The sequence below is a fragment of the Brassica napus genome, chromosome C5 (genome assembly GCF_020379485.1).
Source record: "Brassica napus cultivar Da-Ae chromosome C5, Da-Ae, whole genome shotgun sequence".
Taxonomy (NCBI): domain Eukaryota; kingdom Viridiplantae; phylum Streptophyta; class Magnoliopsida; order Brassicales; family Brassicaceae; genus Brassica; species Brassica napus.
In genome coordinates this window covers 5,752,219-5,779,042 of record NC_063448.1, presented here as the reverse complement: position 1 = coordinate 5,779,042, position 26,824 = coordinate 5,752,219, and the positions used below count along the sequence as shown (strand labels likewise).

Sequence of the window (26,824 nt, the reverse complement as noted above, 5' to 3'; positions counted from 1 at the left end):
GTTCTAAACCATGGTTAAAACTAATCTTTGTCTAAAACGGTGTCATTTAGAATGGTGATTTCCCCAAATTAAAAATCCTAATTTCTAAAATCTTCTCTTCGCGAAAGCATAACGAATTAGAATATCTTCTTCCTCTGTCAAGAGATTTTAGTTGCGACTCTGTGAAGACTAGCAACAACTTGCAACTATGAAAGAGAAGAAGACGATGATGCAACAAGAACTTGAGACTGAAAATATGTGGCTATAAAAGAGAAGTAGACAATTTTACGACAATTTGTTTGTGTTTGTTTCGTTGGTCATAAGTGTTGTCTGTCTTGTTGCTCTTATTTGTTTGTGTTCTTAGTCATAACTCATACGCTTTGTTATAATATGAATTTGTTCTCTTGTTTTGTGTTTGTAAAAGCAGACAAAGTTTAAAAAAAAAAAAAGTTTAACCAAAAAAATATATTAGAAGTGAACATCTGAAGACAAAGCATGATACCTAGAGTTTTGAAACAAAAGACAACGAGTGAGATTCGAAAATAGCTTCTCTACGTGTTTGTCTACAGACAGAAGACTTTAGGTAGAAATCACACATTCATTCCTTAGAAGAAGAGCCTATAACTCTTGAACTCTCTCCATAAACTTCAAATACTCTATTTGTAAATGGACTTATGTAGACTCCATGGCCCCTAGGAACGACTTCTCTACGTGCTTGTCCTTTTCCAGGAGGACGTCCACGGCCACGACCAGTAGAAGGTGGTCTTGTTGCTGCATCAGTTGATATAGACGAGGATGGTCTTGTTGATGCCTCAGGACATGAAGAAGTAACAACATATGTGTTGATGGAAGATTGAGATTGTGTTTTCTTTTGTCTCTTTGGTTGCTTTGGATTTGTTTCTCCATCGGCCTGTTATGTTAAATAAGAAACATAAGTGCTAGCATGTACATATTCAAAGGAAATATTGACTATATACTCACATATATCTTCCACGGTCTTCCACGTTTGCGTTTTGGACCTTCAACCACATAAGCCGCATTCTTACAAGTGAGACGGTTATGTCCAACCTTTCTACAGTTACCACATGTGATTGTCCTGCCATCACGAGTTACACGGTTGGGCTTTGTAGGTGACTCATGCGCTGCTTTAATCCTGTTTTTTTAGGACGGCCTGGCATCTTCCTATAACCCGGAACTCCAATGGGGTCTTTACCAGTCTTCTGCCAAAATATTTCTCCATTAACTGGTTTTATGTTGTTCCTGTAAGTCTCAATCCAAACCTGCCTCTTGTAATAATAATCTAAATAACTGCATAGACAAATTAACAATTTTAATAACAAAGGAATCAACATGATGAAATAAAATATTTAACAACTTACTTAGCTGAATCATGGTTGTTGTCGTTGATGACCCGAACTGCATGTGAGCAAGGGATGCCTGTGAGGTCCCACTCCCGAAAAACACAGGTTTTTAGGCGCAGACTAACCTCAAAGATGCAACTGTACAAAATAACTTCATATAAGTTATCACTACTCCTGTAGATGGTACAACGATTGCTTGTTTATCGGTTCGCTTCCAAAGTATCAGCTACTTTTTTTGGAAAATCCAGAAGACATCGGTTTGCCTTCACCCACCTGCGAGAAATGCGAGTCATAGCTTGCCTCCTTATTGTTTCCAACATATTAATCAGTGGCAACTCTCTCGCTTTTCTAATGATCCTGTTGAAACTCTCAGACAAGTTGTTGCAAACGTTATCAGAACGTGCTGTGTTGGAGAAGAAGGCACGACACCAACTGTTTGGCTCAGCTGCCTTCAAGTCGTCATGTGCCTCTCTATCAAATGCACGCAACTCATCCATCCGTGACTCATATTCTGGAACTGTTCGACTGTAAGCCACCTTCGAGAAGAAAGGTCTATAGTCTTCATTGTTGTAAGTCTTCTTCCAGTTAGCATATACATGCCTTGCACAGTTCCTATGTTCTGCATTTGGAAGAATTGTTGTTAGAGCAATTTTTAAACCCTGAAAAAAGCAATACCAAATTAGTGAAAAGTGAAACATAGAAGTGGTTAAGTCTTAAGAAACAAAGACATACCTTCTGTCTATCTGAAATAAAAGAAAATCCAGTTCCTGATCCCAATCCCAAGTCTGTTTGCAACTTCTTAATAAACCACTCCCATGAATCTTTGTTCTCTACTCTAGCTACAGCCCATGCTATAGGATAAATCCTATTTTCTGCATCTCTCCCTACAGCTGCTAATATCTATCCTTTTAATTTCCACTTTAAGAAAGCACCGTCTAGTCCTATCAAAGGCCGACAATATTTTCTCCAAGTTGTTCTGAGTGTTTCAAAGCACACATAGAACCTATCAAATACCTGCCTCCCGTCCTTCTCAACCGTTACAATCTCAGTGCTGCAGTTGTTATTAGATCTCTTTAACTCAGCTTCATAATCCCATAACTTCGCAAATTGTTGTTTTTGTGTTTCTAGCACCATGTCTAATGCAATCCTTCTTGCTTTTCTGCACTTAAATATCGAAACTGAGACATTGTATTGGTGCATCAACTCATCTTTGATATCAGTGCTTCTTATTTCTGGTCGTCTTTTTGCTTCTTCTTTGAAGAGTTTCGCAATGGTACCTTGTTTCAGCATTCGCACTCTTCCTGTTGGCAAATGGCAATGAATGTCTTCATAAACTTTAACCATCCACTTGCGAATTGGTTTCTCAAGAGAGCAATATATCCTCCACTTACATTTTTCATGTGTACACACAGCTGCTTGCTTTGTCGACTCTCATCTATTAAGCTTGACATCATACTGTGTCTTCAAAACATACCTTAGCAACTGATCTTTGAACTCATCACCATTGTTAAATGTTTGCATAAGCCACAGGTATGGAGGCTTATCATAGTCTGCACGACTTCTCTGTGAGTTTGATTTCTTCTTCCTTGTTGTTTTCTTGTCTTCTTTGTGAAAATTAACCCATTCTTCATCAGTTTCAACTGGAGAAACTGGATACTCATCTCCTTGAAGAGGCCTCTCATCTTCACTGTCGGTTTCACTTTCTTCAGCATGAACATGATTTAGATGTGTAGCATGGGTCTCTTCAGCCTGTGAAAACAAACGTTGGAATCGAACATCATCAGCTCCTTGACCCAAAATTTGCTCTTCATCTTCTGATTGATGACCACTTGCAACTTTTTCTTGCTCTTCTCTTATTTCATTCTCATTGGTTTCTTCTTCATCACTGACTTCTTCTCTGTTTTCATCATCACTCTTCTCCTCATCTTCACTCTTCTCTTCATCCTCACTCTTCTCCTCATCCTCATTCTTCTCTTCATAGACAATGTAGAAATCAACTTCGCTAAGGACTTTAGTTTCTTCACACAACTTCCTAATCTCAACATCTTTGTCTTTGCATATTGATCTTGCTGTAGATATATCTTCATTGACTATCTTATACCAAACCTGCTCCACCTTACTCTTGATTCCTCTGTCTGCAATAAAATCCTCGAAAATTGACCACGTAAGAAGATCGGGGTCGATGGACAAATCTCTGACATAAACTCCACCTGAGTACGAAAACTTCCCTCCTTTATATGACATTGAACCACCATAGCCAATGTGCATCCTCAAACCATCAATTTCACTGTAAACACAAAAAACAACAATGAGCACAAAATCAAAATAAAGCGACAACATTAACGACGGCTCCGAGTCATACCTCATCTTCTCAGATTTCTATTCTTCACGGAGTCACAGCTATCATCTCTGACAGAAGAAGATTGTTAATTTCTTATGCTTTCGTGAAGAGAGGATTTCAGAAAGTAGGGTTTTTGATTTGGGAAAATTACCATTCTAAATGACACCGTTTTAGACAAAGATTAGTTTATTAACCATGGTTTATAACTAAACGATTAATTTAACGTTTTGTTTACGGTGTTTATAGTTTCGTTAATCAAGTCAACCGTTGCAAGTAAATTGATTACATGGGCTTTAGTAGATGTATTAAAAGACTAAAATAATTTAGATTGTGTATTGTTTTGGTCACTTTAAAACTTTGTGTATTAAGCTGGAAACTATAATTAAAGTTGTGTATTAATATGGAATTTTTCCTGAATGATTCTCATGATGACACATAAGTAATGGCATTTTGGTTAATCACACATGGGATAAGGTTAACTGTTAATAATGCTCCTCAAATAATAAAAAGGAGATTTTCATTTCGTATCATGACGAATGATAACCACTCTTTCCAAATAATATAATTTAATCCATAGTAACTGAAATTCATTATAACAACCTTCTATGCAAAGATGGAAATACTTATATGGGTGATGTTTTGTTTTTGAGAGTTACATTGCATCCGTATAGTTCCGATCTGGTGTGCAAATTCTACTGGCCGGTTTTTGTTTCTGAACTAATCTCATTCTGACTTCTGTAAACTGGTTTCTCGGAGTTCAGTATCGTCCGCCCATATACCCAGGACTAAAACAGATTTTTTCGCCAAGAAGACGAAATGTAGCAGTGTTCTTTTTTCTATATAGATCAAATCCATCCAAAGAGAACGTTTCTTCGGAACGATTCAAGCCCGCCTACCATTTGATCATAGAAGATGAACGTCGACAGAAAAAAAAAGAATAAGCTCTTGTATGGACAAAAGCCATAGTTACAGTATTTTCAGTATCCATTAATATGATTTCATTTTCAAAATGTCATAAATACCATGGCAATTAAGTTAACAAATCAACTTAAAATATGCCAAAATAGAACAATTGCGTTCACAAGTCACAAGAGTTCACCAGTGTACTAGACACCATAACACCACACATATAATATGTCAAAAACGGTACAACTGCGTTCAGAAGAGTTCTTTGAGACCTGCTTATTCCGAGTATGATTTCTATGTTTTGGTATTTTTATATTCCTCATTATATGTTTGCACACAATCCGACGAATGTGGAAAATCAATAACATACCTACCAGATCTTATTCTCTGATTTGATTCAGTCGTTGAAGTTTTATTTTTCAGACCTAATGACAGCCATGTCTACAACTGCACGGAATATTCTCCTGCGTGGACTGAATCCAATTAATTAATATTTTCAGACCTGATGGCAGAAATGTCTAGCACTGCATGGAATCATTGTCTTATATACCTGATTTGTAATCTATCAACTTTATAGGATTACAAAATCTGATAGCTAAGGAATTAAAAATAATTAGTTATATGTATTTGTTTGACTTTGTCGTATATACTTTCTCATCTACTACCATGACAAAACCAAACCAACTATGGTTAGCTAATGTCATGTATCCTAGATCCGGCCAATAAACATTGTAATAAGAAATTCAAAATTGTAACATAAGAAAAAACAGATTTCATAACATTTCCATTTGTCAAATAATCTTGTTAGCTTTATATTTAAAAGACTGGTGACATTGTTCATCTTATGTTATAAGTAAATTTTGCATGGCTCTCTTAATCGTTATATATGTAGGCATGTTACATAAGTATATCACAAACAAACAAAAATATAACAACGATCTTACGTGAAAATGGAAGTAGGTATATTGTGGTTGGAAATAAATTAGCATAGTTTGTTTACAAAAAAAAAAAAAAAATTAGCATAGTGGCTAGCTCAACGGAGTAATCTAACTACAATTCTTCTTTGGACTTGGAAACGAACAAGATACACTATTAGATACTAATTTCTTTCACTGTTAAAATTATTATAGCAAGATAGACATAGTGCATATAGAAGCAATCCTTGTTATAGTGTTTTAGCATATTCTATAGTTTGTATGCTAATAATATATATCTATGGACAAAATACTGATTTTCTCTAATAATTATTTTCTTTAATAATTAAAAACCAAATGATGTTTTAGCGTAGGAGATGTGGGTGTTATCATTTGCATTGTGGTCTCGCGAAAGCTTAACTAAAAAGGATTTTTTTGTAAAAATAATTATTGGGGGATTTCTAAAATAGTTGATTTTCGGGAGTTACATTATCACAGTTTTGCTTGGTCACTATAGTCAAGTCAAAATGTTCAATTTATGAATGGGTTTTGTGAAAATATTTATACCTGAATGCATGCATGCGTAATTTAACGTATCGAACACTTGATATTATGAAAAAATGTAGAACTAAATATTAAAAATGAGCTATTGCTTTCGGTAGTCCAGTGGCGCTTGAGGGAATATACCCAATACGGCGAACCCTGGTTCGAATCCCGCTGGCCACACGAATATGAATTATTGCTTTCGGCTCATTTGAATGCCTAAGAGAAAGTTTATCCGTGGGTTGTACCTCCACCCGAAGGTTAAATCTGTGTCTTTAATAGACCCGGATTTAACCCTTTTAGGTTAAAAAAAAATATTAAAAATGAACCGAAGGACTAAATAAAATATTTTGAAAAACAATTATTATATAGTAAAGGTAATCCACAACATGCAAAATGTATTAGATTTCCAAATAAATGTTTACTTCATCAAGTATAATTATAGTAACACATTTGAAAGTCATATCGCTCTCGTTTGCCGCAATAGCTCTCGCGTTAAGTTTTTGTTGAAGAATATCATCTTCAGAGACTCAGAGTACGTTAATGTTATATAAGTATAAACAAAATTACAATTGACGTCATTCAAGGGGGAAACCACTACGACATAAACTGCGGAGATTTACCGTGAAGAATGATTCTCTTTTTTTTTTTTTTTTTTGTAACACTTTCTCATTTACACCAAAAAACAAAGAAAATGATTCTCGCTCTGGTCAAATAAGAGAGAGTTTGACCGCACGTGACAGACATTCATAATTTTGTCAGTGGAACGACGTAGTTCAACGGCAGTGAATCACCGGAGTATCATAGCTGCACCGCACACGACCGTAATGATCTCCGAGCCACTGATCTTGTCACGAGTAGGTTACTTGATAGGGCAATCCAGGGCCGGCTGAGTATGGGGGCGGTCAGTGCGACCCAGCCGGAGCCCATACCAAAATTTTTTTTTTGAAATTTTTATGTTTAAATTGCATATATAATATTACATCCAAATAAATATAGCGTAATAAAATATAATTATGTAAAATAATTTAACTTTTTAAAAAGTTCAAACAAAAAATAAATGCAATTTTTTTAAAATAACTAATAGTTAAATGGTTCAAAAAAAATTTGTTCTAAAATTTTTTATGGTAAAACCTAATTTATTTTTTTGCACTAGGACCCATTGTAGAATTGAGCCGACCCTGGGGCTAAACTGCATAGGCAATATATCATTTTATAAACAGAAAGGTATTTTATTCCATTGTCTTTGTTTTTATTCTAAACAAAGCATGCTTTATACTATACGTTAGAGAAAACATACCTAATACCATATTCCAAGGACATTTTCAACCCCCATTCTATTTTTTACTCTATCATAGAGTAAAACCTTCTCCAACCCACTCTATATCCTACTCTAAAATAGTGCAACTCTATTTCTTACTTTATATTTAGAGTAACTCTATTTTTTACTGTAACTTTTTTATTTATACTTTAGTCATTTTATTCTTTAATCTTTTTATTTTGTAACTATTTATTTGTGTAATTTAATTATGCAAACAACACAATATATATAAACGTTAGAAACTTATTTTATTAGTCAAAGAAAATAATCACTAAATTAAAAATAATTTTATAAGATTAGCCAAAGAAAACAAGTACTAAAATTAAAAATAACGAACATAACATAAAATTAAAATTATAGATAATATTGACTTAATTTTCTGGTAAATTTTCCCAAATCCACCAAAATTGTAAAATACTATCCAAATCATATTCCGTTTGAATAATTTCTTGGTCGATTTAGAAAACCAAAGATAAAAAAGCTCATTTCGCATTCAAAATTTGTTAATTGATCATTTATGAGAAAGATACACTAATGGTGATGTTTAAGTTAAAATGTATTATGTTTTTAATATAATGTTATGTAATTTTTAATATAATAAATGTTTGATATAAATATATAATTTATAAAAACTTTATGAAAACAAAATATAAGGGATTAATTTGTAAATTTTGTAAGTAAAAAGTATTACTCATAAAATAGAAAATGAATATATTTAAAAATATTCATTTTTAGAGTCAAATATAGAGTAAACCATTGAAGAGAAACTTTACTCTATTTTAGAGTTAATCTATTCTGAGAAGAATGTGAACTATAGTATTTATTTTTAAGAATATATATTTTATATGCACTAAGTGTGTAGCATAAGAAAAGCTTTAAAAGATGCGTGTAAGTGTAAACCGATTCTAGCCTCTAGGTTTAAACTCTATTTTGTTAAATGGGGAAAGAACTATAAATTTTCATAAAATTAAACAACATTTATGTTTGTATCTGATTATATCACATTAAAAAAATATTGTCCTCTTGCAAATCATTTCCCTTATTTTCTTCGTGTTCTTTATTCCTTATAGCTTTTTCTAAAAAAAAAAACTTCTAACGCAAAAAGAAAGCAAATACAAATACATGTACACATTCATACAGTCTTCAGAGATTTGGTGAGAGAACATTTCGTTTGCCGACAGAAAAATCTGTCTCACCACCGAAATGGTGAAAATACCAAATTAATAATTACGATAACTTTTGTTTAGGTTGTAATTGCGTGAGTACATAATTACATTACTCTTTTTCTTTCAAGACATAATTACAATAACTTTCACTAGGTATTATACATCTCTTTAATTTAATTATAGAAAAGAAACTTTAGAATTTATTTTTGGAAAACAAATTATTTTGATTAAAAGCAAATTAATTTTGTAAAAAACCATAGCTAAGCTGCGAGTTAGTGCCTTTATCTTCCAAAGTTCTTTCAGATTTACATGCATAAATGTAAGCCTAATGTTAAAAGAAATGTACATGCAGAAAAAGTGAGCCCAATATATTTGTATTCTGAGTTTTTTTTGTGTTAATTGTCTAAATTTAAGTTTTGATCTTCTTGAGATTAATTGTTGGAGGAGTTGGTTGAGGTGAATCTAATGCCTGCTAGAAAGTTCAAAGTTACACAAGGAGTAAAATAATAAAGTGTATTTTAAAACAAAAAGTGGTATACTTTGCTATTTGTGGGGTATAAACATAATTATCGATTTCTACTTTTTTGGTCCCTTTCCCTTGTTCAGCAGAGCTAAATTACCACCCCAATGAAAATGACTCCTTGTTAAATAATTGAGCCAAAACCTATTTTCCATTCAATCAGTAGCCTATATATATTAAACTTTTAAATTGATTAATAATAAGCAATAGTATGAAAATACTTCTTAAAAGTAGCAGTACTTTAAGAATGTAGTAAGTACATATATGTATGTATGTATGTATGTATGTATGTGAAAAGAAGTACTTGACTTATCTATTTGTCTATAGCTTAAATGGAAAAATAGCATAAAATAATTGTAATTCTCTTTACTGTTTATAAATAATTGTTTTTTCATTGATATCCCTGTTTTTACTTAATTTGTGTAGTTTTACTTTAGCTGTCCGGTCAGTCCATTTATGAAATCTTTCCACTAGATTTCAAATTATGGTACTATTGATAAAGTTATGATTTACAAGAATATAAATCATGGGTTACAGATTTTCTTTTCTAGAAATACCCCACAAAGTACAAACCATTGGCTCATATAAATAAAGAGGAAAGATATCTACCTTTTAAACTATTCATAGTTGTATAAAGTATAAACCATGTGTAATTAATAAGACCTGTAATAAGTAGCTTCAACCATAAACATCAGTAGATAGGTTTGGAATCTCAACAAATATTTAATGATTTAAAGGTTTGAAACTTGACAATTCACTGCTTCAAAATGAATTTGTATACAACAACAAAAACTATGATTTCGATACAATAACCTCCCCACTGAAATTGCTATCAAGGTGGGGATCCACATTTTTTGTTTTCCTGAATGTTAAAAAATAGATTGATAGTTACTTAGAAATATGTATAGATGTATAATCGTAACCATAATCATAATCACGGTTGAAATGAGATCGGAACCGGCTAATCAGGGCTTTTGTTCTTCAGCTACTCTAGATAGCAAAGTAAACATCTTTTGTCATAGCCATCAACAAACGTTATCATGAAGAAAGAACATTAAACTTTCAAAAGTTTAAGTCATTTTCTCGAAAGGTAAAGACATGTTTTCAAGTCATGATTAAGAATATGAATTTCGATGAAAAAACGAGAGGGATCGTTACACTTTGTACCAACAGATGAAGAAGCCAACGCTGTCGTTAATTCAGAGTTTATCATCTAACGGATACATCTATGGTTATGACAAGAAACTGAAAGCTACAAAATGTTTCATCGACCATAAAAGAGTACTAGAACCAATGATGGAACTTAGAGCAACTTTATCGCGGAACCAAAATGGGTTTCTGCATCAAATAAGGGTACGGGCTCCACGTTTTTTTGAAAAAACGGTCCCCAAAGTTCTAAGTTACGGATCGCTCTTAGCCAGTTTGTTACACTATTTTGCGGGCTCCACGACACATGGCGATCCGCGATTGATTCCGTTTTAACTTCTTCTTTTTTTTTTAAATTAGATAAAACCAAAAAAAAAAAAAAATTTAGAAACGCTCACCCGATAATCATGCTCTTAATATATGATTACAAGACAAATAACTCAAAAAAATTTGAATCACCATCAACATTTTTGGAATCAAGTACAAAATTAATATTAATGATAGTAAATGAAAGAAAAGAATCCAAACAATCCTAAAAATGACAAATTCTAATGGAAAAAAACTAAGCTGAAATCAAATTGATCAAAACATAGGATTCAAATTTAGAGAAAAAATGTCACGCCGAGGATGTGTCCACAAGAACATCGTTAAGCAAATTGTCATCACCACTAGCCATGGCTAGTAGCTCTGCATCCCTATCCTCCTCATTAGAGAAATCTCTTCTTTCAAACTTCGAATTAGCTGATATAAAGATCAGCTTCTGAGCTCTATCTATGGCTGCATGTGACCTTCCATGAGAGCTAACCCATTTCAAAAGAGAGGAATTGCATTTGAACCCACAAGTAGTAGCATGGAGGAAAATGAGCCTTACAGCAACTTTCCCTAGTGACCTGAACTCGCTTAGATACGTCTCCCAAACAAGCCTACTGCTTTGAGGATTCGCTATCCTCGTCTTTCCAGAAACCGGGTCACGCTCTTTCATCTGAACCGCACGTGCATACATTGAATCAAGCCCTTCGGTTCTCCATTTCATAAGCTCCATCAACGCAATGTGTGCCTCGTCTCTAGACACAAGCCTTGTTATCAACTTATCTACATCTTTCTCTTGCTCCGGTGTCAAACACTTGAACGGAGGAAGATACTTCCCGCTGCTGTCTCTTATCAAGTAAAGAGGGTCGAGTATAAACGCAGCAGCCCAAGCCGGGTGATAACACTTCTTGAACCTTCTCTCAACGATCTCATCAACATGTCCTCCCCCTACGTTAAACTTAGAATCCCAGTCTTTAATCTTAGCTCTTAACTCGTCCCATAGAGGTAGACATTGCCCAACAAGCAGCTTATCTTCCTCTATTCTCCGAGCCATCTCTTTAACAAGCTTGATCAAAGCGTGAACCGCCTCGACCTCGTTCCAAAACCCTCCGTCTCCAACCATCTCCACAACCTCCCTAGCCACGTGATCCTCCATCAAAACAGCCTTACAAGCCTCATCATGCATCACAAGCTGAATCGCTCTAGCGGAACTCAACACATCCTCAAGAAGATTAAACAAGGGCTCAAAGTAACAACAAGCCTTACTACTACTACTACTACTACTACTACTACTACTAGTACAATGCAAAGGAGGCAACCGCAGCATTATCGCTTCGCCGTGTTCTCGCAGCTGATACTTACAGTGCGCGTTACGTATCCCCGCCGTGCTGTTGACGAACTTGGCGAGCCTCTCGCAGTTTTGAGATACGGATTTGAACAAAGGCAGCTCTTTGGCGAAGTCTTTGACCAAACTGTTGACCCCTTGGAACTGACACGACAGGTTGACCATCCACTGATGCCGCCCCTCGAGGCTCCTCAGCGCTTTGTTCTTGAACTTATCTGAAACCACCCCAACGCACCTCTGAGGTGAATTTCCGCAAATACCCTTAACCGTCTCCAGCAAAACCTCCTCCGCATAGTTCGACGGCACGGCTCCGTTAACCAGAACCGCCCTCCGGTAGAGACTCATCCCGTTGGGTAAATTCGCGATCAGACTCACCAGATTTCTCGATTTCCACCCGTCCGACGCAATTTGGAAGAACATGGCGTCTCGGATTCGCGACTCGGTATCGGCTCTCGCCTCCTCGTACTTCGCGTCGAGTCTCGCGGTGGCGAAGTCTCTCTTGGAGACGATCGGTAAACCGACTTGGGTGAGAAAAGCTCGGAACTTCGGATGCTCGAGACCCGAGAGCGAGACGGAGCCGCAGGATTCGAAGACCCAGTCGGAGAGAGAGTCCAGAGCCGAGTCTACCTGCGATCTCGTGAGAGACTGCGTGTGAGACGGTTTGGGACTCTTGAGCTTCTTCACGCTGTCTTCGAGCATAGCCAGCGGAACCAGATCGTCTCTTCCGCCGGAGAGCATCGGCCCCGGCGGAGGAGGAGCGGCGGAGTACTGCAATTCTCCGGCGCAGAATCTGGAAGGATCGACGACGGTTATCGGATGAGGAGAGCTGAGGCGAGAAGGAACGGCGGCGCCTGAGGAGTTGCGTTTCCGGTGGTGGTGGGAGGGAGAAGGAGAAGACGAGGAGGAAGGGGAAGGGTTGACGGAGGAGGAGGTGAAATTGGGACAGGTGCCGCGTTTGAGATGCTCGGAGGCGGTGCGAGAAGGGTTGGAGGCGGAGAAAACGGCGTCGCATAAGGAGCAGCGGAGTTTCACTGCTTTGGGGACACCAGTGTCGGTGTTGCGTACGAGGATTGGTTCGAGGTGAGTCCAATACCACGCGCCTTTGCCTTTCACTGCTTTGTTCCTCACCGTCATCAACCCTTCGTATCTCTTGCTCAACGCCTTCGCCGTTAGCTCCTCCGGCGTTAACCCCTCGATAGCCGTCTCCGGTTGCTGCTGCTGAGCCGCCGTTGGAGCGTTGTTCGTCGTCGCCATTTGCAAAAGTGAAAATAAACTTACCAGCGACTACTCAAACGCCATTTTGAGAGTAATTCACTCTACTCTAGCCTCTAGTCTCTAGTCTCTCGTCTCTCGTCTCTCGTCTCTCGTCTTGTTCACTGATCGCTCTTTCTTGTGTATGTGTCTTGAGAGTTTTTTTTTTCGAAGAAAGAGACAGCGAAGAAGACAAGTAAAAGGAGAGGGAGAAGTTTGGAAGACACGCGCGTGCGTTGAGAGAAGGTTTTTTGAAAGGAACAAGGTGTGAGAACAGAGTCCCACGTCGTACGAGAACACAAACGTTACATTGGCTCCTCGCTTCCCCATCATTGGAGCGTTTTCTTCACGCGCTTCTTTGTGGTTTTCGGACATTGTCTTGTCTGCTGCTGCTGCTTTTCTTTCTTTCTTTTAGTTGGAACTGGACCTTAATTTTAAGTTTTCATGATCTATGTACATGTTTTTCTTGTTCTGCTCTCTATCAACCATTAAGCTTATAAAATAAAATTAATTAGGAGTCTTAAGAATTATAAATGGTTTGTTGACAGAAGAAACTACTGTCTTCGTTCTTTTACAAATATAAATTAGGTTTAAAGAAAATAATTCTCATTACAAGAACTTTCATTACACTTGAGCCTCCTTTCTCTATTTCGTTACAAATTATAACTGGTGAGTGGGATTTCCATTTGTGTCTTCTTGTCTACGTGGGATGTGTTCAGTATTTGAACATATAAAAAGGGTAAAGTGGGTATTTAATTTTGTTTCTACACAGTCAGTGGAAGACATTGAAGGGTGAGCGAGTGTGTTGTGTTGACCATTCTGTTGTTGACTCAAAAGTACATTTCTTTTGTAAAAATAAATTTCTCTTTGAAAGTTGTGTAATTTTGTAATTTGACTTCCATTTCCTTTTCTTTTTTTTTTAACATCGACTTCCATTTCTTACCGACAATTTTTTCCAATTTTTGTTGGTTCCTCCTACTTTCTTAATCTTTACCATTCTCTAAACATTTGTTTTTTCTAACACCTCTCAAAACATTTGTTTAAACTCTAGAGTATTTTGTGTTTTATTTCTAACATTTGTTTCTAACAGCTCCAGCTTTGTTCGACATTTTATTTGACATCTATCATTTTAGCTCTACTTTTGATGTTGTTTCCTTCTCATATGTTTCTCGTTTGAGTAATGGGCTGGCTGATTCGGTGGCAAAATCAGCTCTTTCATTGTTAAACTCATCGGAGGCTAGACTCTTTAAGTTTAATGAATGAAGTGTGTTTGATCAAAAAAAAAAAACTCTAGAATATTTGGATGTTGTTCAAAAAAAAAAAAACTCTACAATATTTGGTTGCATGGCTTTTCTTTTCTTCATTGATTTTGTGTGAAGGTGATCATTACCATGAACGTCACAGGTCGTCGCTACTCGCTAGTAGTTTGAACTTTCAAAGTCATGAGTTACAACACCCTTGTACTCTTGACAACATTCACATCGTTTTCTTTCTGCGAAAACAACAAAGATCATAACACACACACATACCAAATATCATTTGCGGTTAAGTAACGTTCCAAAATTTTAAAACAATGATCCTTAAAAACCACCTAATCTTATAATAAATTCGTGCACTAAGAGTCTTTCTAGTTGGTACTACTGTAAACACACATTTTTAACTGTTTCAGTCATTTTAATTAGAAACCAAATAACAAATTATCCTACTTTCTTGATCGACTATCTCACTAACTCTAACACATCAACTACCTAACGTTTAAGTTTTCATATTTTTCTTGATTTTTCTTGTTTCAAGCAGCTTATATACTTTCATTTTTACATTTTTTTTCTTCTTGTTTGTATGCAATTTCTTAGATTAGACCACAGATCAATTTGATCACTAACTATAGTACGTCCATGTAAGGTCCGAATATCAAACCACACTCATGATGTTTCATCGTTCACTATAGATTCGTACATAGCGTGTGTCGATATATAACAATACAAATAACAATCCACAAACGAAAAGAAACTTCCGATAACAGTCTTTAGGGAAAAAAAGAAGAAGCAAATGTTGCGATAACACGGTACGAACAACATAGAATGTTAATCACAAATTTTGGCACTATTTTGCTTAGACAGAGATAATCAATTATAAAAATTTGATTTTAACCTCCTCTCGCACGAGTTATTCAAAAATATAATTTCACTGAACACTATAGTTTAGGCGTGCGTCGAACGAGCTTACCCCAGCCCAAGTGTGATGTAGTGTCTCCAAGATAATAGATAGTAAGTCGTAACATTGTTATATCAACAAAGCAATCTTATGTAATACAAAAAAATGTAAAATACAAAATCAGTATGAAGATAACTAAACCTTGGCCAGTTTTCAAAAAAAAAGAAGATAACTAAACCAATAATTAAAGTAACAAGTGGAGGTTAGGAGGAGTCGAGTTTTAATTGGTCAGTATATAATGTGTATAAAGCCATATGTCACAACTGTCTCCCACTTTCTGATGTATGCATGCTTATATATATGTATGAATGGTCCATGGATTATATAACTTGTAAATATACATATTCCACCGATATTAAAGGCAAAATTCAATTTTGTTAGCAGAGAATTTAGATCAGTCCAATCTTAAAAGAGGGATAGTACTATCTGTTAGAATGATCTTGTCTGTTACATACCAACCACCCAAACCCATGCATTATAACAGCTCATTTTTCTTAATAAACTTATCATGCTGCAAAACACTTGAACCAGAAAATGCTGACTGAACTTGTGAATGAGATTTGAAAAGAAAATGTTCAGTGGCAATAAATTGTAGAATTAGAGAGAGATCTAATTTCTTACATGGAATGAGGCTTCTTAATTCGCTAAATGGTGATTTCTCCGAAATGCATATTTTAACTTTTTAACTCAAATAAGTAACTTTTGTTCCAGAAAAAGAGTAAATCAGTAACTCTTGTCTCTTGACAGAAAAGGAAAAAAAAAAAGGTCTTCATTTTCCACGAAGTGACAAATACATTGACGTTCATTATTACTGTGAGTCTGTGACAACGTAATTTGCTTGATTTACAAGATTGTACGAGTTTTCTCAACCACTCCACTAGATATACAGTGTGTAGATTAGATGACAAATGAATATACACCAGGTAAGAAAGTATAAATAATTGAGACAAAAAAAAAATCAACTACGCCTTTTATACGTGATAGCGACAGTAATGATTTAATTAGTGAAACTTGGGGATAGTTTTAGTAGCCTAGCCTTGCAAATGAAGTATTCCTTCATTGATTCGTAAGTGATGATGTGATTATTAACTTGAAAAGTGTTGAAAGCAAAGTTATTGTATTTGGTAAACCATATGTATTAGTTAATTGGATGAAAGAAAGAATTGTACTCCTTTGAACTTACAAACCCAAAACTAATAAGATTTGTTTAGGCCCACGAGCTTAGAAAATCATACCGGCATAGAATTGTACTTGGGTCAAATAAAAAAAAAAACAAATCGTTTAGAACCGGAAACCGAACCGGAACATCGGGAAACAACAGAACCGGAAGTCTCGTTTCGTTTGCACACCAGCTGTTCGTTCCGATTCAGAAGAATCTCGAAAAACCGAAGCCAAACTGAACTTTAATCGAATCTGGGCGACCGAACACGTAGGCGGAAGGAGGAAGATGGGAGATATTTGGGCATGGCTTATATCCTTCTTCTTCCTCATCGCTCTTGTCGGAATCATAGTGTATCAGGTTTTTAATTTTCTCAATATCTAAAGTTCTTTTGGTTTCCTATCGAGCTTGCCCCATTTTAAATCATGGAAAGTTCGAAGATTTGTGTATCTGGGTAGTAGTTTCTGATTTTAATTTAACTTCAAATTTTAGAGTTTAATATGTTCTTGCCTCAGGATTGGTAATTGAAAAAAGTTTCAATTTTTGGTAGTGTGCTTGTGAGTTTCAGTAATGCATATTGATCATAAAAAAAAATAAAAAAAAAATCTTTTTATGCATTTGGGGCAGCTTGTATGCTTAGCGGATCTGGAGTTTGATTACATAAACCCTTACGACTCAGCGGCGAGGATAAACTACGTGGTGTTACCGGAGTTCATTGTACAAGGAGTTCTATGTGTGTTCTATCTCTTTACAGGACACTGGTTCATGGCAATCCTTTGTCTCCCTTATATGTACTACAACTTCCAACTGTAAGTCTCTCCTTTCTTTTTAACAACTAATAATCTTTAATCTCTTTTTTTTTTTTTGGATCAAGGAGCAAATGTTGATTGTCTTGATTTAACGTTTGTTTTCAGTTACTCGAAGCGACAACACTTGGTAGATGTCACGGAGATATTCAATCTGTTAAACTGGGAGAAGAAGAAACGGCTGTTCAAGCTTGCTTACATAATCCTTAACCTCTTTCTCACTATCTTCTGGTAAAACAAAATAACAGATTTCTCTCTTTCGTTATAAAGCTCAAGTCAGCTAATAACATTCTCTGTCTGCAATTGTTTTTATTTAGGATGATTTATTCAGCGTTGGATGATTATGAGGATTGATTGACAAGACGCCCCCATCCATCTTCTTTCATCTGATTTAACACCGCTGCGTAATGACCCAGCGCCGTGCTCGTGCTCGTGCTCATGCTTGTAGACATGATTAAAAAAAAAATGGAAGGACAAAGTGTATTTACTTTTTTTTTTACCTGTTTGATGTTTGTAAGATTAGTGACAGAATGATTTGTGCATCTTTCGTTGTTAGAAGCATTTTCTGATTTATCAACTGATCATTATTTGTATAAGCGAACCAAGCTCATAAACTACTTAGCGTCTCTTCTTATTCTTTGATTTTCTTGCCGTGAGGGTTTGCTCCGGCGGCTTATCACCCACGTTGCGAGTAGACCCTTCCTACTGTTTCATTCATTGTATTGGTTTCTTAGTTTTGGTGGTGGTTTTTGAGTTTGAAAACTTCAGGCTCTAAGTTGATATGGTTCAGATCATTCTCATTCTTATTCGGATAAACTCTTTGACATCTTCTATCATTTTTCTGAAGATACATCTATTGGTATGATCTCATGCTTTGTTTTTTTTTTTGTAATATTCTGGAATTTTTTGCAGATGTGGCTCCATGATACACATAGTTGAGAAAAAAAACTAGTGATAGTTGGGTGTTTCATGTGAACTTTGATCTTTTTTTTTTATAAAAAGTGAAAAAGTGAGCTCCTTTTGAGATAAAACGGAGTCCAAAACCCTCTTTCTTTCTTTTTTTTTCATTTGTGCGTCTGTTGGCCATCGTCTCGTCTCGTCTCGTCAAACCAGGGGAATCTCGTTAACAAGGTGAGTTCTCTCTCTATCTCGCTCAAAGACAAGCACACTTGATCTTCTCAAATAAAGCTTCCTTAATGTATTTATACGAGAACCTTTGTGGCCGTCGCAGAAACTTGACCTAGATTTGGCAATCGAAATAAAGTATTCAACTTTCTTTCTGCTCAACAAAGGGCTAATATGGTGTTCTGAGTTTCAAGCAGTGTTTTAGCATTCTGATCCAGATTTATTCAACTGGTTTTTGTGTTATCCTTTCTTTCAGAGAACTCAAAAAATGGTTAATGCCATCAAAGGAGTGTTCATCACCTGGTACTCTTTTCTTTCTTTCCTTTCTCAATCAAAAAGTGGTTTGAACTTTATTAACACTTATTTTTTGAAGTGATGATTAACTCTCTTTCTCTTTTATTGTTTGCAGCGATATTCCCATGGCGCAGTTCATAGTGAACATGAACAACTCCATGCCTTCCTCTCAGAAGTTCATTATTCATGTACTCGATAGTACTCACTTGTTTGTCCAGCCTCATGTTGAGCAGATGATCCGCAGCGCCGTTGCTGAGTTTCGTGATCAAAACTCTTACGAGAAGCCTTCTTAAAACAAATAAAATATAATACACCACCTATCAAAATGCCTTCCTCTTTTTTTTTTCTTTGTCAGATTGAATCATCTTGTGCAAGATTAGATTACTCATATGCTTGCTTATAATGGTATGACATTGTCAAATAATCAAGTCTATTTTCTCTGGGTATGTTTTGATTAGTTGGAGAGATGGTTGTGATATTGTTTCTCTCTGTTTTGGTTTTTGAATCAATCGGTTTTCTCAAACCAAACTAGTTTATATCAGTTGATTAGTTTGAGATTTGAGATTTGGGACTCAATACCTCTTCTTTTGATTCATAAGCATAACATTTTATGATTTTGCACTTCAGTTACCACAAGTTTACAGTACAGTAGGATAGAGAGACAGGGTTCAGGAAGTTCGAGGAAGTCTTGTTGTCCCATTAACCAAATTTAATTAAAAAAAAAATCAAAAAGATTAATTAAACCAAATACAACTGCACATGTAAACCAATCGGTTAAGGTAAACCAATATAACTGATAGTATCTTCCTCACCCAATCTGTAATTTTCCCCCTTTGTTAATAAAAAAGAAAAACACAAAAGGTTGTGTTGGGCTCTCTAACACAAGCTCTCGACGACCATGGCGGTCTCGTTTAACACAACCCTTCACCAGTCTTCTCTGAGTCCGTGGTAATCTTAGATTCTCCTAAATTGTAATGTCCTCAATTAACATACACTTACACTTGCATCTGATTGTTTTATATGTTATTTTTGTAGCTGTAGCAACATCAAGCTTTACTCTGGGTTAAAGCCTCAATCTTCAAGTTCGTTCCTTTTCTTCTTAACTCTCTTATAAAGTTTTGATTTTTTAATCGATAGTGAACTGATTTATTTCATGTTAGGCTTTTTGACAAATGGGTATCAGAATTTGAATAAGGAGTTCTACGGCAGGATCCACAAGAGTTTGCAATCCGGGTATATCTCAAAAGTTCTTCTCTTTCGCCTCTGAATGTGATGTGATGGGTTCATTAGCTTTGTGGTGTTGCAGGACGGGGAAAGCGAGTAGGTCAAGGGTGAAGATGATGCCTATAGGAACACCGAGAGTGCCATACAGAAACAGAGAGGAAGGCACTTGGCAATGGGTTGATATATGGAACGCCCTTGTACGTAGTATTTATATTATTCAACTCTTTACATAAAACCTTGTTAGAAAGAAAGAAAGAAAAAAAAGAAGATGCAAACTTTGGTTATATTTGGTTGCTAGTATCGAGAGCGTGTGATCTTCATTGGACAAAACATTGACGAAGAGTTTAGCAACCAGATATTAGCAACTATGTTGTATCTCGATACTCTTGATGACTCCAGGAGGATTTATATGTACCTTAATGGACCTGGCGGTGATGTGAGTTTTTCTCTCTTTACATTTGTTTTTTTTTTGTTCTTTGCTTACACACTTGTTTAATCTTTTTTTTTTGTAGCTAACTCCGAGTCTAGCTATTTATGATACAATGAAGAGCTTGAAAAGTCCTGTTGGGACACATTGTGTTGGCCTTGCCTATAACCTTGCAGGCTTTCTTCTTGCTGCCGGTGAAAAGGTAATCATCTGTTTGAACTTATGTTCTAGACTCTGAGGAAAATGGGTTTAATTGTTTTTTTTTCTTTCTTCTTTCTGTGAAAGGGTCAACGGTTTGCGATGCCATTGTCAAGAATCGCCCTCACGTCACCAGCTGGTGCTGCGCGTGGTCAGGTAAATAAGCCTCCTCTCTCTCTCTCTCGAGTTATTGACTATTAAAATCTTCATTTATTTACATGGTGGAGCTATATAAACTTACGAACTTCCTTCAGGCTGATGATATCCAAAATGAAGCGAAGGAGCTTTCAAGGATAAGAGATTACCTCTTCAACGAACTAGCCAAGAATACCGGGCAGCCTGTGGAAACGGTTAGTTTTTGTTGTCATAATAGTAATGACACTTCTGAGAGTGCATATGATGATATTGAAACAATGATGATGCAGATATTCAAAGACTTGAGCAGAGTGAAGAGATTCAACGCAGAAGAAGCTGTTGAGTACGGACTTATTGATAAGATTGTTAGACCACCGCGCATCAAAGACGACGCTCCTCGCCAAGACGAAACTTCTGTTCTCGGTTAATCTGTTTTTTTTTTCCTTCACATTTTTGGTAATGTCAAAAGCTTGAAGTTGTTGTTCCTTGGGTGATTGTTACCGTATAAAATCACTTTTCTCGTTATTTCTTTCTATTTGGGTTCTACAAACATTTTTAAATCTGAAGCTGAGACGTTTTCTAACCGGTGGCTTTCTTGTCTGGTTGGTTCTGTGGTAGTCCCACGAAAACACATCCTAACCAAACTGAAAAAGTGCTTACAATGTAATGTAATGAACCATCGAAGGGAGAGATGTCACTTGGTCTGATTTTTTAAACAAACCGGACTCGTACCGCTTCTAAAACCAAAACTATCTTAAATTCCCCAAAAAATGACTAATATGGATCTTTCATGTACTTTTGGAATGGTATTGTCGAATATAAAAATGTTGATTTTGTAAAAAATCTATTAAAACTCGCTATTCTATTTAATGAAAATTTTGTAGTTTATCACTGTACGCAAATTTGCGTTTTTACGTTTTTGTTGTTCTACAATTTTTGTTGATTGACAAAATATTTTTAGGATCGCATATTTAAAATGTGATTTTACCGTTCCGCAAAGTTATCAGTCAGGACCATAGTGTCATCAGTCATGGGATGTGTAGTAAGTAAGTTCGATGAATCCTGAGATTTATTATGTAGCCTTTCTCGCAGAGGAGTGAAACGTAAGACTATCTTTAATGGTTCACTTTATTTTTTAATCTAAAATAGAGTAATTCTATAATAGAATTGTGATATACTCCAATGATACTTTATTTTAGAGTAAAAAATAGAATGATGAACAAAAAAAAAATAATTTACTCTATATATAGAATAAACTTATTGAAAAATAGAGTACCGTTGAAACATTTTTACTCTAAATTATATTTTATAGTGAAAAATAGAGTGGTGTTGAAGATACCCGATGACCGGAGGACTGTAAAAGAGGCTCTTCTCTGAGGCAGGCCTGTTATTTAGGAAAATGGAAGAGGATGTGGGGTATACACAACATACTTATCAGGGCACATCTCTGAGGAAGTGACGTAACTACTTTTTCTTTTTCAATAAGTTTTCAATAAATTGTTTGCTTACCTACCTTCACCAATGCATCATTTTCCAATTACTCCACGAATCATCACCTACCAACAGCTACAGCTTTGTTTGCTTACCTACCTTTAATGTCCTTTTTCTTGTTGGAAAATTATGATGGAAAGTTCCAATATTCAAACACTAGAACGTACTATTCAGCTTTTTATTTTAATGGGACACATATCCATAACCACATCTATAATTTTCTATAATTTGAATAATGGGACCAAAACCTTAAAACATTCCACAGAAAAATACCAACCACTAATAAGTCTAGCAAACACACAAACATATCAAACAATAATGATAATAATTAATTTCAGAAACTTTGTACAAACTTTTATAACATCTAGAACCCCCACAATAAAAATAGTAAGCAACTTCTGATTTTCTAATCATCTTTCCCTATTTTTTTTCTCTATTAACAATACCATGAACCATTGCCTAAACTCAAACTCAATTTACCAAAACACACAGATTAGAAGTATTAATCCTTGAAAAGGCACGCAGACTTTTCGAATAAAGTCTGCGTGCCTTTTAAGAGATAAATTCTACTTCACTGGTGGTTCGGTTAACCCACGTTGTGAACTGTCTCAAGAACATGATTTGACAAGACCAAAGCTGAATAGATTTCTCCAGACCAAGCTCCCAAGTGAAACCAACACTGCTTTAGTCTGTTGATGTTCTTCTCCATCTCCCTTCCTTTGATTCACCGATGGCATTTCTTTTACTCTTAGACACTCGAAACCGATTTTCTCCCTAACCGATTCAATCAGTTTCGAGTCGGCTTCATCTCCATTCGCATCGGTTACATAGAATATGTTTGTAGCCATACCGCAGCTCGTTGATATCTCTGTTCTTGTAACATTCAGACCGTTTTCTCTGAACGTCCTAGTAACTTCCGCTAGTAAACCTTGTTTGTCTGGATGCCTCAGCTCCAATCTCACACCCTAACACACACAATCAAAACCAAAGAACCGGTTTAGATAACCGATTAACCAATTAAAACAGTCAATCAATTTCAGCGTTGTCTAAATTATATATACCTCAGATGCTCTTCTCTCTACTGCAGCTTCTAAGCATTGTATCACTCGTTGTCTCTCTGCTTCTGAACTTATCGGTGATCCATCCTTATGCCGGATATAGAATTCCTGAAAAAGTTATAAACAAAAAAAAAGATTGTTTAGCTCAAAGTCAACCTCTCAACTATAAAATTTTTGCTAAAGATCGGTTCAAGAAACATACCAAATGAGCTTGGTCTTCAGATGTGTTGATAGTCGCATGGAACACGGCATATTCCATATCGGTTAACGTACAAACCACGTCGAACAGAAGCTTAGTCCGGTCACGACAATGAACATTAACGACCGAGTAGCCCCTCTCAGCCCAATTCTGAACCGTCACAACCACCATAGGAGATCTCTCCTGCTTCTTGGATCTCTTCTCGTAGTCTCTGTCTTCGAACATAAGCTGGTGAAGCCTGCGTTCGATGTGCGTCATCATATCCACCGAAACACAAGTCTTGGCAGCGGATTTGACGTCGCTATCGCCGTTCAACACGTTCTTCAACCGTCCCTCGATCTTGGATATGCGATGAGAATCAAGAATCGGTGATCCTGAGCTGCAGTCTTTGAGATAGATCATAGACGCAACTCTGCCGTTATGTGTCCATAGCTTAGCGTCAACTACATCGCAGTTGAGATCAGAGAGAACCGCAAACATCTCGGATAGTAAACCGATCCTGTCCGTTCCGGTTAACTCTAAGGCCGTTAGACCGTTAACTTCAATGCTTTCTCCGTAGTAAACCGTTTCGATCGACTGTCAAAACCAAAAAAAGAAATATTTCTATTTTTAGGATCCCTTCTTGAATGCAGACAGAGCATTTATTTATATTAAATTACGAAATTACCTGTTCAATGTATTTTAAGACGCTCTGATCATTCAACTTGTTTCCGTTTATGTCAGTCACATGGAAAACTGCAGTAATTAGAAAACAAGAGTTATAAACATAATTAAAACATTATAATTAAATATATATATTTTTTTTTGAAAATTGTTAATTACCATCCATGTTCCATCTTCCATCAGAAGAAATGTAAGCTTTTTTAATGGAGAGGTTCAAATCGGTGAGGATTTGTACTGCTTCTAACAATATACCATGTCCTCTTGGACTGTCAACCTGATAGAAGAAAAAATGGAGTTATTGTTATTAATCTTTTGGATTAAGTATGAATCATTTGCTTTGAGGGCTATTAATTATTTAAGGTGGTTTAGATTTAAAAAGATGAGAAGAAGCAAACCTTGACGATTGTCGCTGAAGAACAAACACCATTGTCGATAACGACCCTGTAAATTATGTACAAATTAATTTTAGACTAATTTTCATTTGTGTCAAAAAAATAAATTTTGTTCAATTAAAGTTTGAAGAAGATAAGTCGTTAAAAAAAATTCAAGTTGATGAAAGAAAAGAGGCCGAAAGAGGGTTGTGGAAATCTTCTAGGAAGCAGACAGAAAGAACAAACTTTAAAATATTTTAATATATTTCTTTGAAAAAAGGTTAACTAAAAGGATGAACGAAAAGAAACTTTGAAAATTTAAAAACTCAATTTGTTGACAAAAAAAAAAAACTCAATTTGAAATTTCGAAAATATTAAACTCATAATTTCCAGGAAAAAATACAGAAAATAAACACGAAATCATTAGATACCCAGCAAAAAAAACGAGGTTCTTGGTTTTTATAATCTTAAGATCTGTTCTTGAAAAAAAGAAGCAAACAAACCTTGGAGTGTTCATCCTAATCACAAGTTTTTCATATTCATCCAAATAGCCCTTCATCGCCATATCTATCTCTCTCTCAATCTCTCTGATACTCACACGGCGTCGTTTTCAATCTCTTCTTCTTTAGCTTCTCTGTTTCTTCTTCTTCTTCTTCTTCTTACAAAAGATGACCACCAACAAAACAAATAGCGATCTCTTCAAAGGCGTTTCTCTCTAAACCAAACTCTACCGTTAATTTCTCTTGATTTGCGAGACTGTTACTTTTTTCTCTCTCTAGATGATTCAAATCACGTTTTCACATAATCCTTCCATACACTGGACTCCTTTTATATATAGATAAATACATATTTAATTGTATTTTTTATTATCTCGGCATATTATAGAAGACTCACATGGAAGGGCACAACTCACGCATGTTTCTAATGCTAAAAGTCTTCTTTTTTTTTGGTCATCTATGAATTTATTATAACCTTCGAAACCGATCGTACAACGCAAAACCGACAAGGATCGCAATCCTTTCGGAGACTAAGCCGGCGAGTTCACAGATCGAACATCCCGGAGACAACAAGAAACACGAGACTAAACAAAAGACCAAATTAACTAAAGCAAGCTAAGAGAAGGTGTAGTTGAAACACTTAGGAACTTAAAGAGCCAGAATCAAACTCCATAGCGAGGACTGACAAACGATCATTCTGAAGACAATGGAAAAGCACGTGCTGAACCCAGAACCCAGAACTTGAGAGGACCATAAACCACCACAGGTCGAAACCACAAACTCACGATTACAGTCACGGCATAAACGAACGAAAGACCAAAGCCACCATAAAGCCAATAACTACTAACCACTCATCTACAACGACAAACCAGATCCTCGCGAGAGCAAAGCACAAGATCGAGACTTGAAACTCCAAGAAGGGATAACGTCAAAAAGGACCAACGGCTCAAACACGCGGACACTCGTGTACCCAAACTCAACCATCTACAAGCAAGAGAATGGTCACCTCCTCGCAAGAGAAGAGCCAGAGATCGAAACCACTCCTTCGTCTTGAAACCTCACTCCACACCATGACGGCAAGGAGAAAGCAAGTAGATACCTCCACAGCAACTTACCATCCAAAAGACGAACCCCACAAAAGAGACTTTGACAAACACACACCACCGAAAGATCGAGAGAACGAGAAGAAGCAGGAGGCCCCCAGTTCCGCAGCTACGACTAGCGGAAAGCACATCATCGACAAAGCCATACCCGGAATACATAGCCCCGCCATATAATGACCCGTTGATATAGCTTCACACACAGCTGAACTCCGAAGAAGACAAGACAACACCAACCCACAAACGAACACAACTTGACTATTAACTAGATAAAGAGGGAGGAGAGAGACGAACTGAATCCATTGGGCTCCATGAGAATCGATTGACAAGCTACAAACCAGATCCGAAAGAACATCTAATCCCCATATCTGAACCGGCTCAAACCACCACCGCGAACCAGATCAAGGATTCGAATCAGTCACAGCCACACCAACCAACATCGAACCAGACAAGAACCCAGATCCTCGACCTCCCTTGACCAACAAAACAGAGAATAAAAAATGGATCACGATCTCGAGATCTTCCCCTTACTCTCCTACGCCCTCCACCACTCCGACCCCGCCTCTCACGCGCCACCGTCTCTCTCCATCCAACACTCCCTCGCCAATCGCTACCCTCTTCTCTGCTAAAAGTCTTCTTGATATGGACTTTTATAATGTTTCATTTTTAATATCTAGTTTAACCTATAAATGCTACAATAATCATCATTCTTCTAACTTTGTATTTAACTTAATTCTTCTTAATAAATACTACTCCCTCCG

At 36.3% G+C, this 26,824-nt stretch overlaps 5 protein-coding genes across 6 annotated transcripts; 3 read left to right on the top strand and 2 right to left on the bottom strand.

Annotated features, from left to right (window-relative positions):
* Positions 1 to 10,633: 10,633 nt before the first annotated feature.
* Positions 10,634 to 13,365, bottom strand: BNAC05G09450D. The gene has a single exon (XM_048758025.1). The coding sequence runs from the start codon at positions 13,103 to 13,105 to the stop codon at positions 10,814 to 10,816; it is 2,292 nt and encodes a 763-aa protein (XP_048613982.1). The 5' UTR covers positions 13,106 to 13,365; the 3' UTR covers positions 10,634 to 10,813.
* Positions 13,366 to 16,609: 3,244 nt separating this feature from the next.
* On the top strand, positions 16,610 to 17,917 carry LOC111216253 (protein cornichon homolog 4). Its single transcript, XM_022720692.2, has 4 exons — positions 16,610 to 16,835; positions 17,103 to 17,284; positions 17,390 to 17,512; positions 17,599 to 17,917. The coding sequence occupies exons 1-4, from the start codon at positions 16,764 to 16,766 to the stop codon at positions 17,633 to 17,635; spliced, it is 414 nt and encodes a 137-aa protein (XP_022576413.1). The 5' UTR covers positions 16,610 to 16,763; the 3' UTR covers positions 17,636 to 17,917.
* A 383-nt stretch (positions 17,918 to 18,300) lies between these two features.
* On the top strand, positions 18,301 to 19,146 carry LOC111206486 (general transcription and DNA repair factor IIH subunit TFB5). Of its 2 annotated transcripts, XM_048758024.1 has the most exons (4): positions 18,340 to 18,411; positions 18,506 to 18,544; positions 18,663 to 18,709; positions 18,816 to 19,146. In XM_048758024.1, exons 3-4 carry the CDS (start codon positions 18,675 to 18,677, stop codon positions 18,991 to 18,993), a joined length of 213 nt encoding a protein of 70 aa, XP_048613981.1. In that variant the 5' UTR covers positions 18,340 to 18,411; positions 18,506 to 18,544; positions 18,663 to 18,674; the 3' UTR covers positions 18,994 to 19,146. The 2 variants fall into 2 exon arrangements, with proteins under 2 accessions (XP_048613980.1, XP_048613981.1); XM_048758023.1 differs by lacking the exon at positions 18,506 to 18,544 and having other exon boundaries at positions 18,301 to 18,412.
* Positions 19,147 to 19,487: 341 nt separating this feature from the next.
* On the top strand, positions 19,488 to 21,267 carry LOC111206485 (ATP-dependent Clp protease proteolytic subunit-related protein 2, chloroplastic). Its single transcript, XM_022703480.2, has 9 exons — positions 19,488 to 19,648; positions 19,736 to 19,782; positions 19,861 to 19,933; positions 20,007 to 20,121; positions 20,223 to 20,360; positions 20,437 to 20,553; positions 20,637 to 20,705; positions 20,804 to 20,899; positions 20,975 to 21,267. Exons 1-9 carry the CDS (start codon positions 19,599 to 19,601, stop codon positions 21,110 to 21,112), a joined length of 843 nt encoding a protein of 280 aa, XP_022559201.2. The 5' UTR covers positions 19,488 to 19,598; the 3' UTR covers positions 21,113 to 21,267.
* Positions 21,268 to 22,481: 1,214 nt separating this feature from the next.
* LOC111206439 (ACT domain-containing protein ACR8) lies at positions 22,482 to 25,292 on the bottom strand. Its single transcript, XM_022703277.2, has 7 exons — positions 24,970 to 25,292; positions 24,491 to 24,536; positions 24,255 to 24,369; positions 24,100 to 24,167; positions 23,436 to 24,008; positions 23,237 to 23,341; positions 22,482 to 23,140 (listed from the first exon to the last, which is right to left on the bottom strand). Exons 1-7 carry the CDS (start codon positions 25,029 to 25,031, stop codon positions 22,784 to 22,786), a joined length of 1,326 nt encoding a protein of 441 aa, XP_022558998.1. The 5' UTR covers positions 25,032 to 25,292; the 3' UTR covers positions 22,482 to 22,783.
* Between the last annotated feature and the right edge of the window lie 1,532 nt (positions 25,293 to 26,824).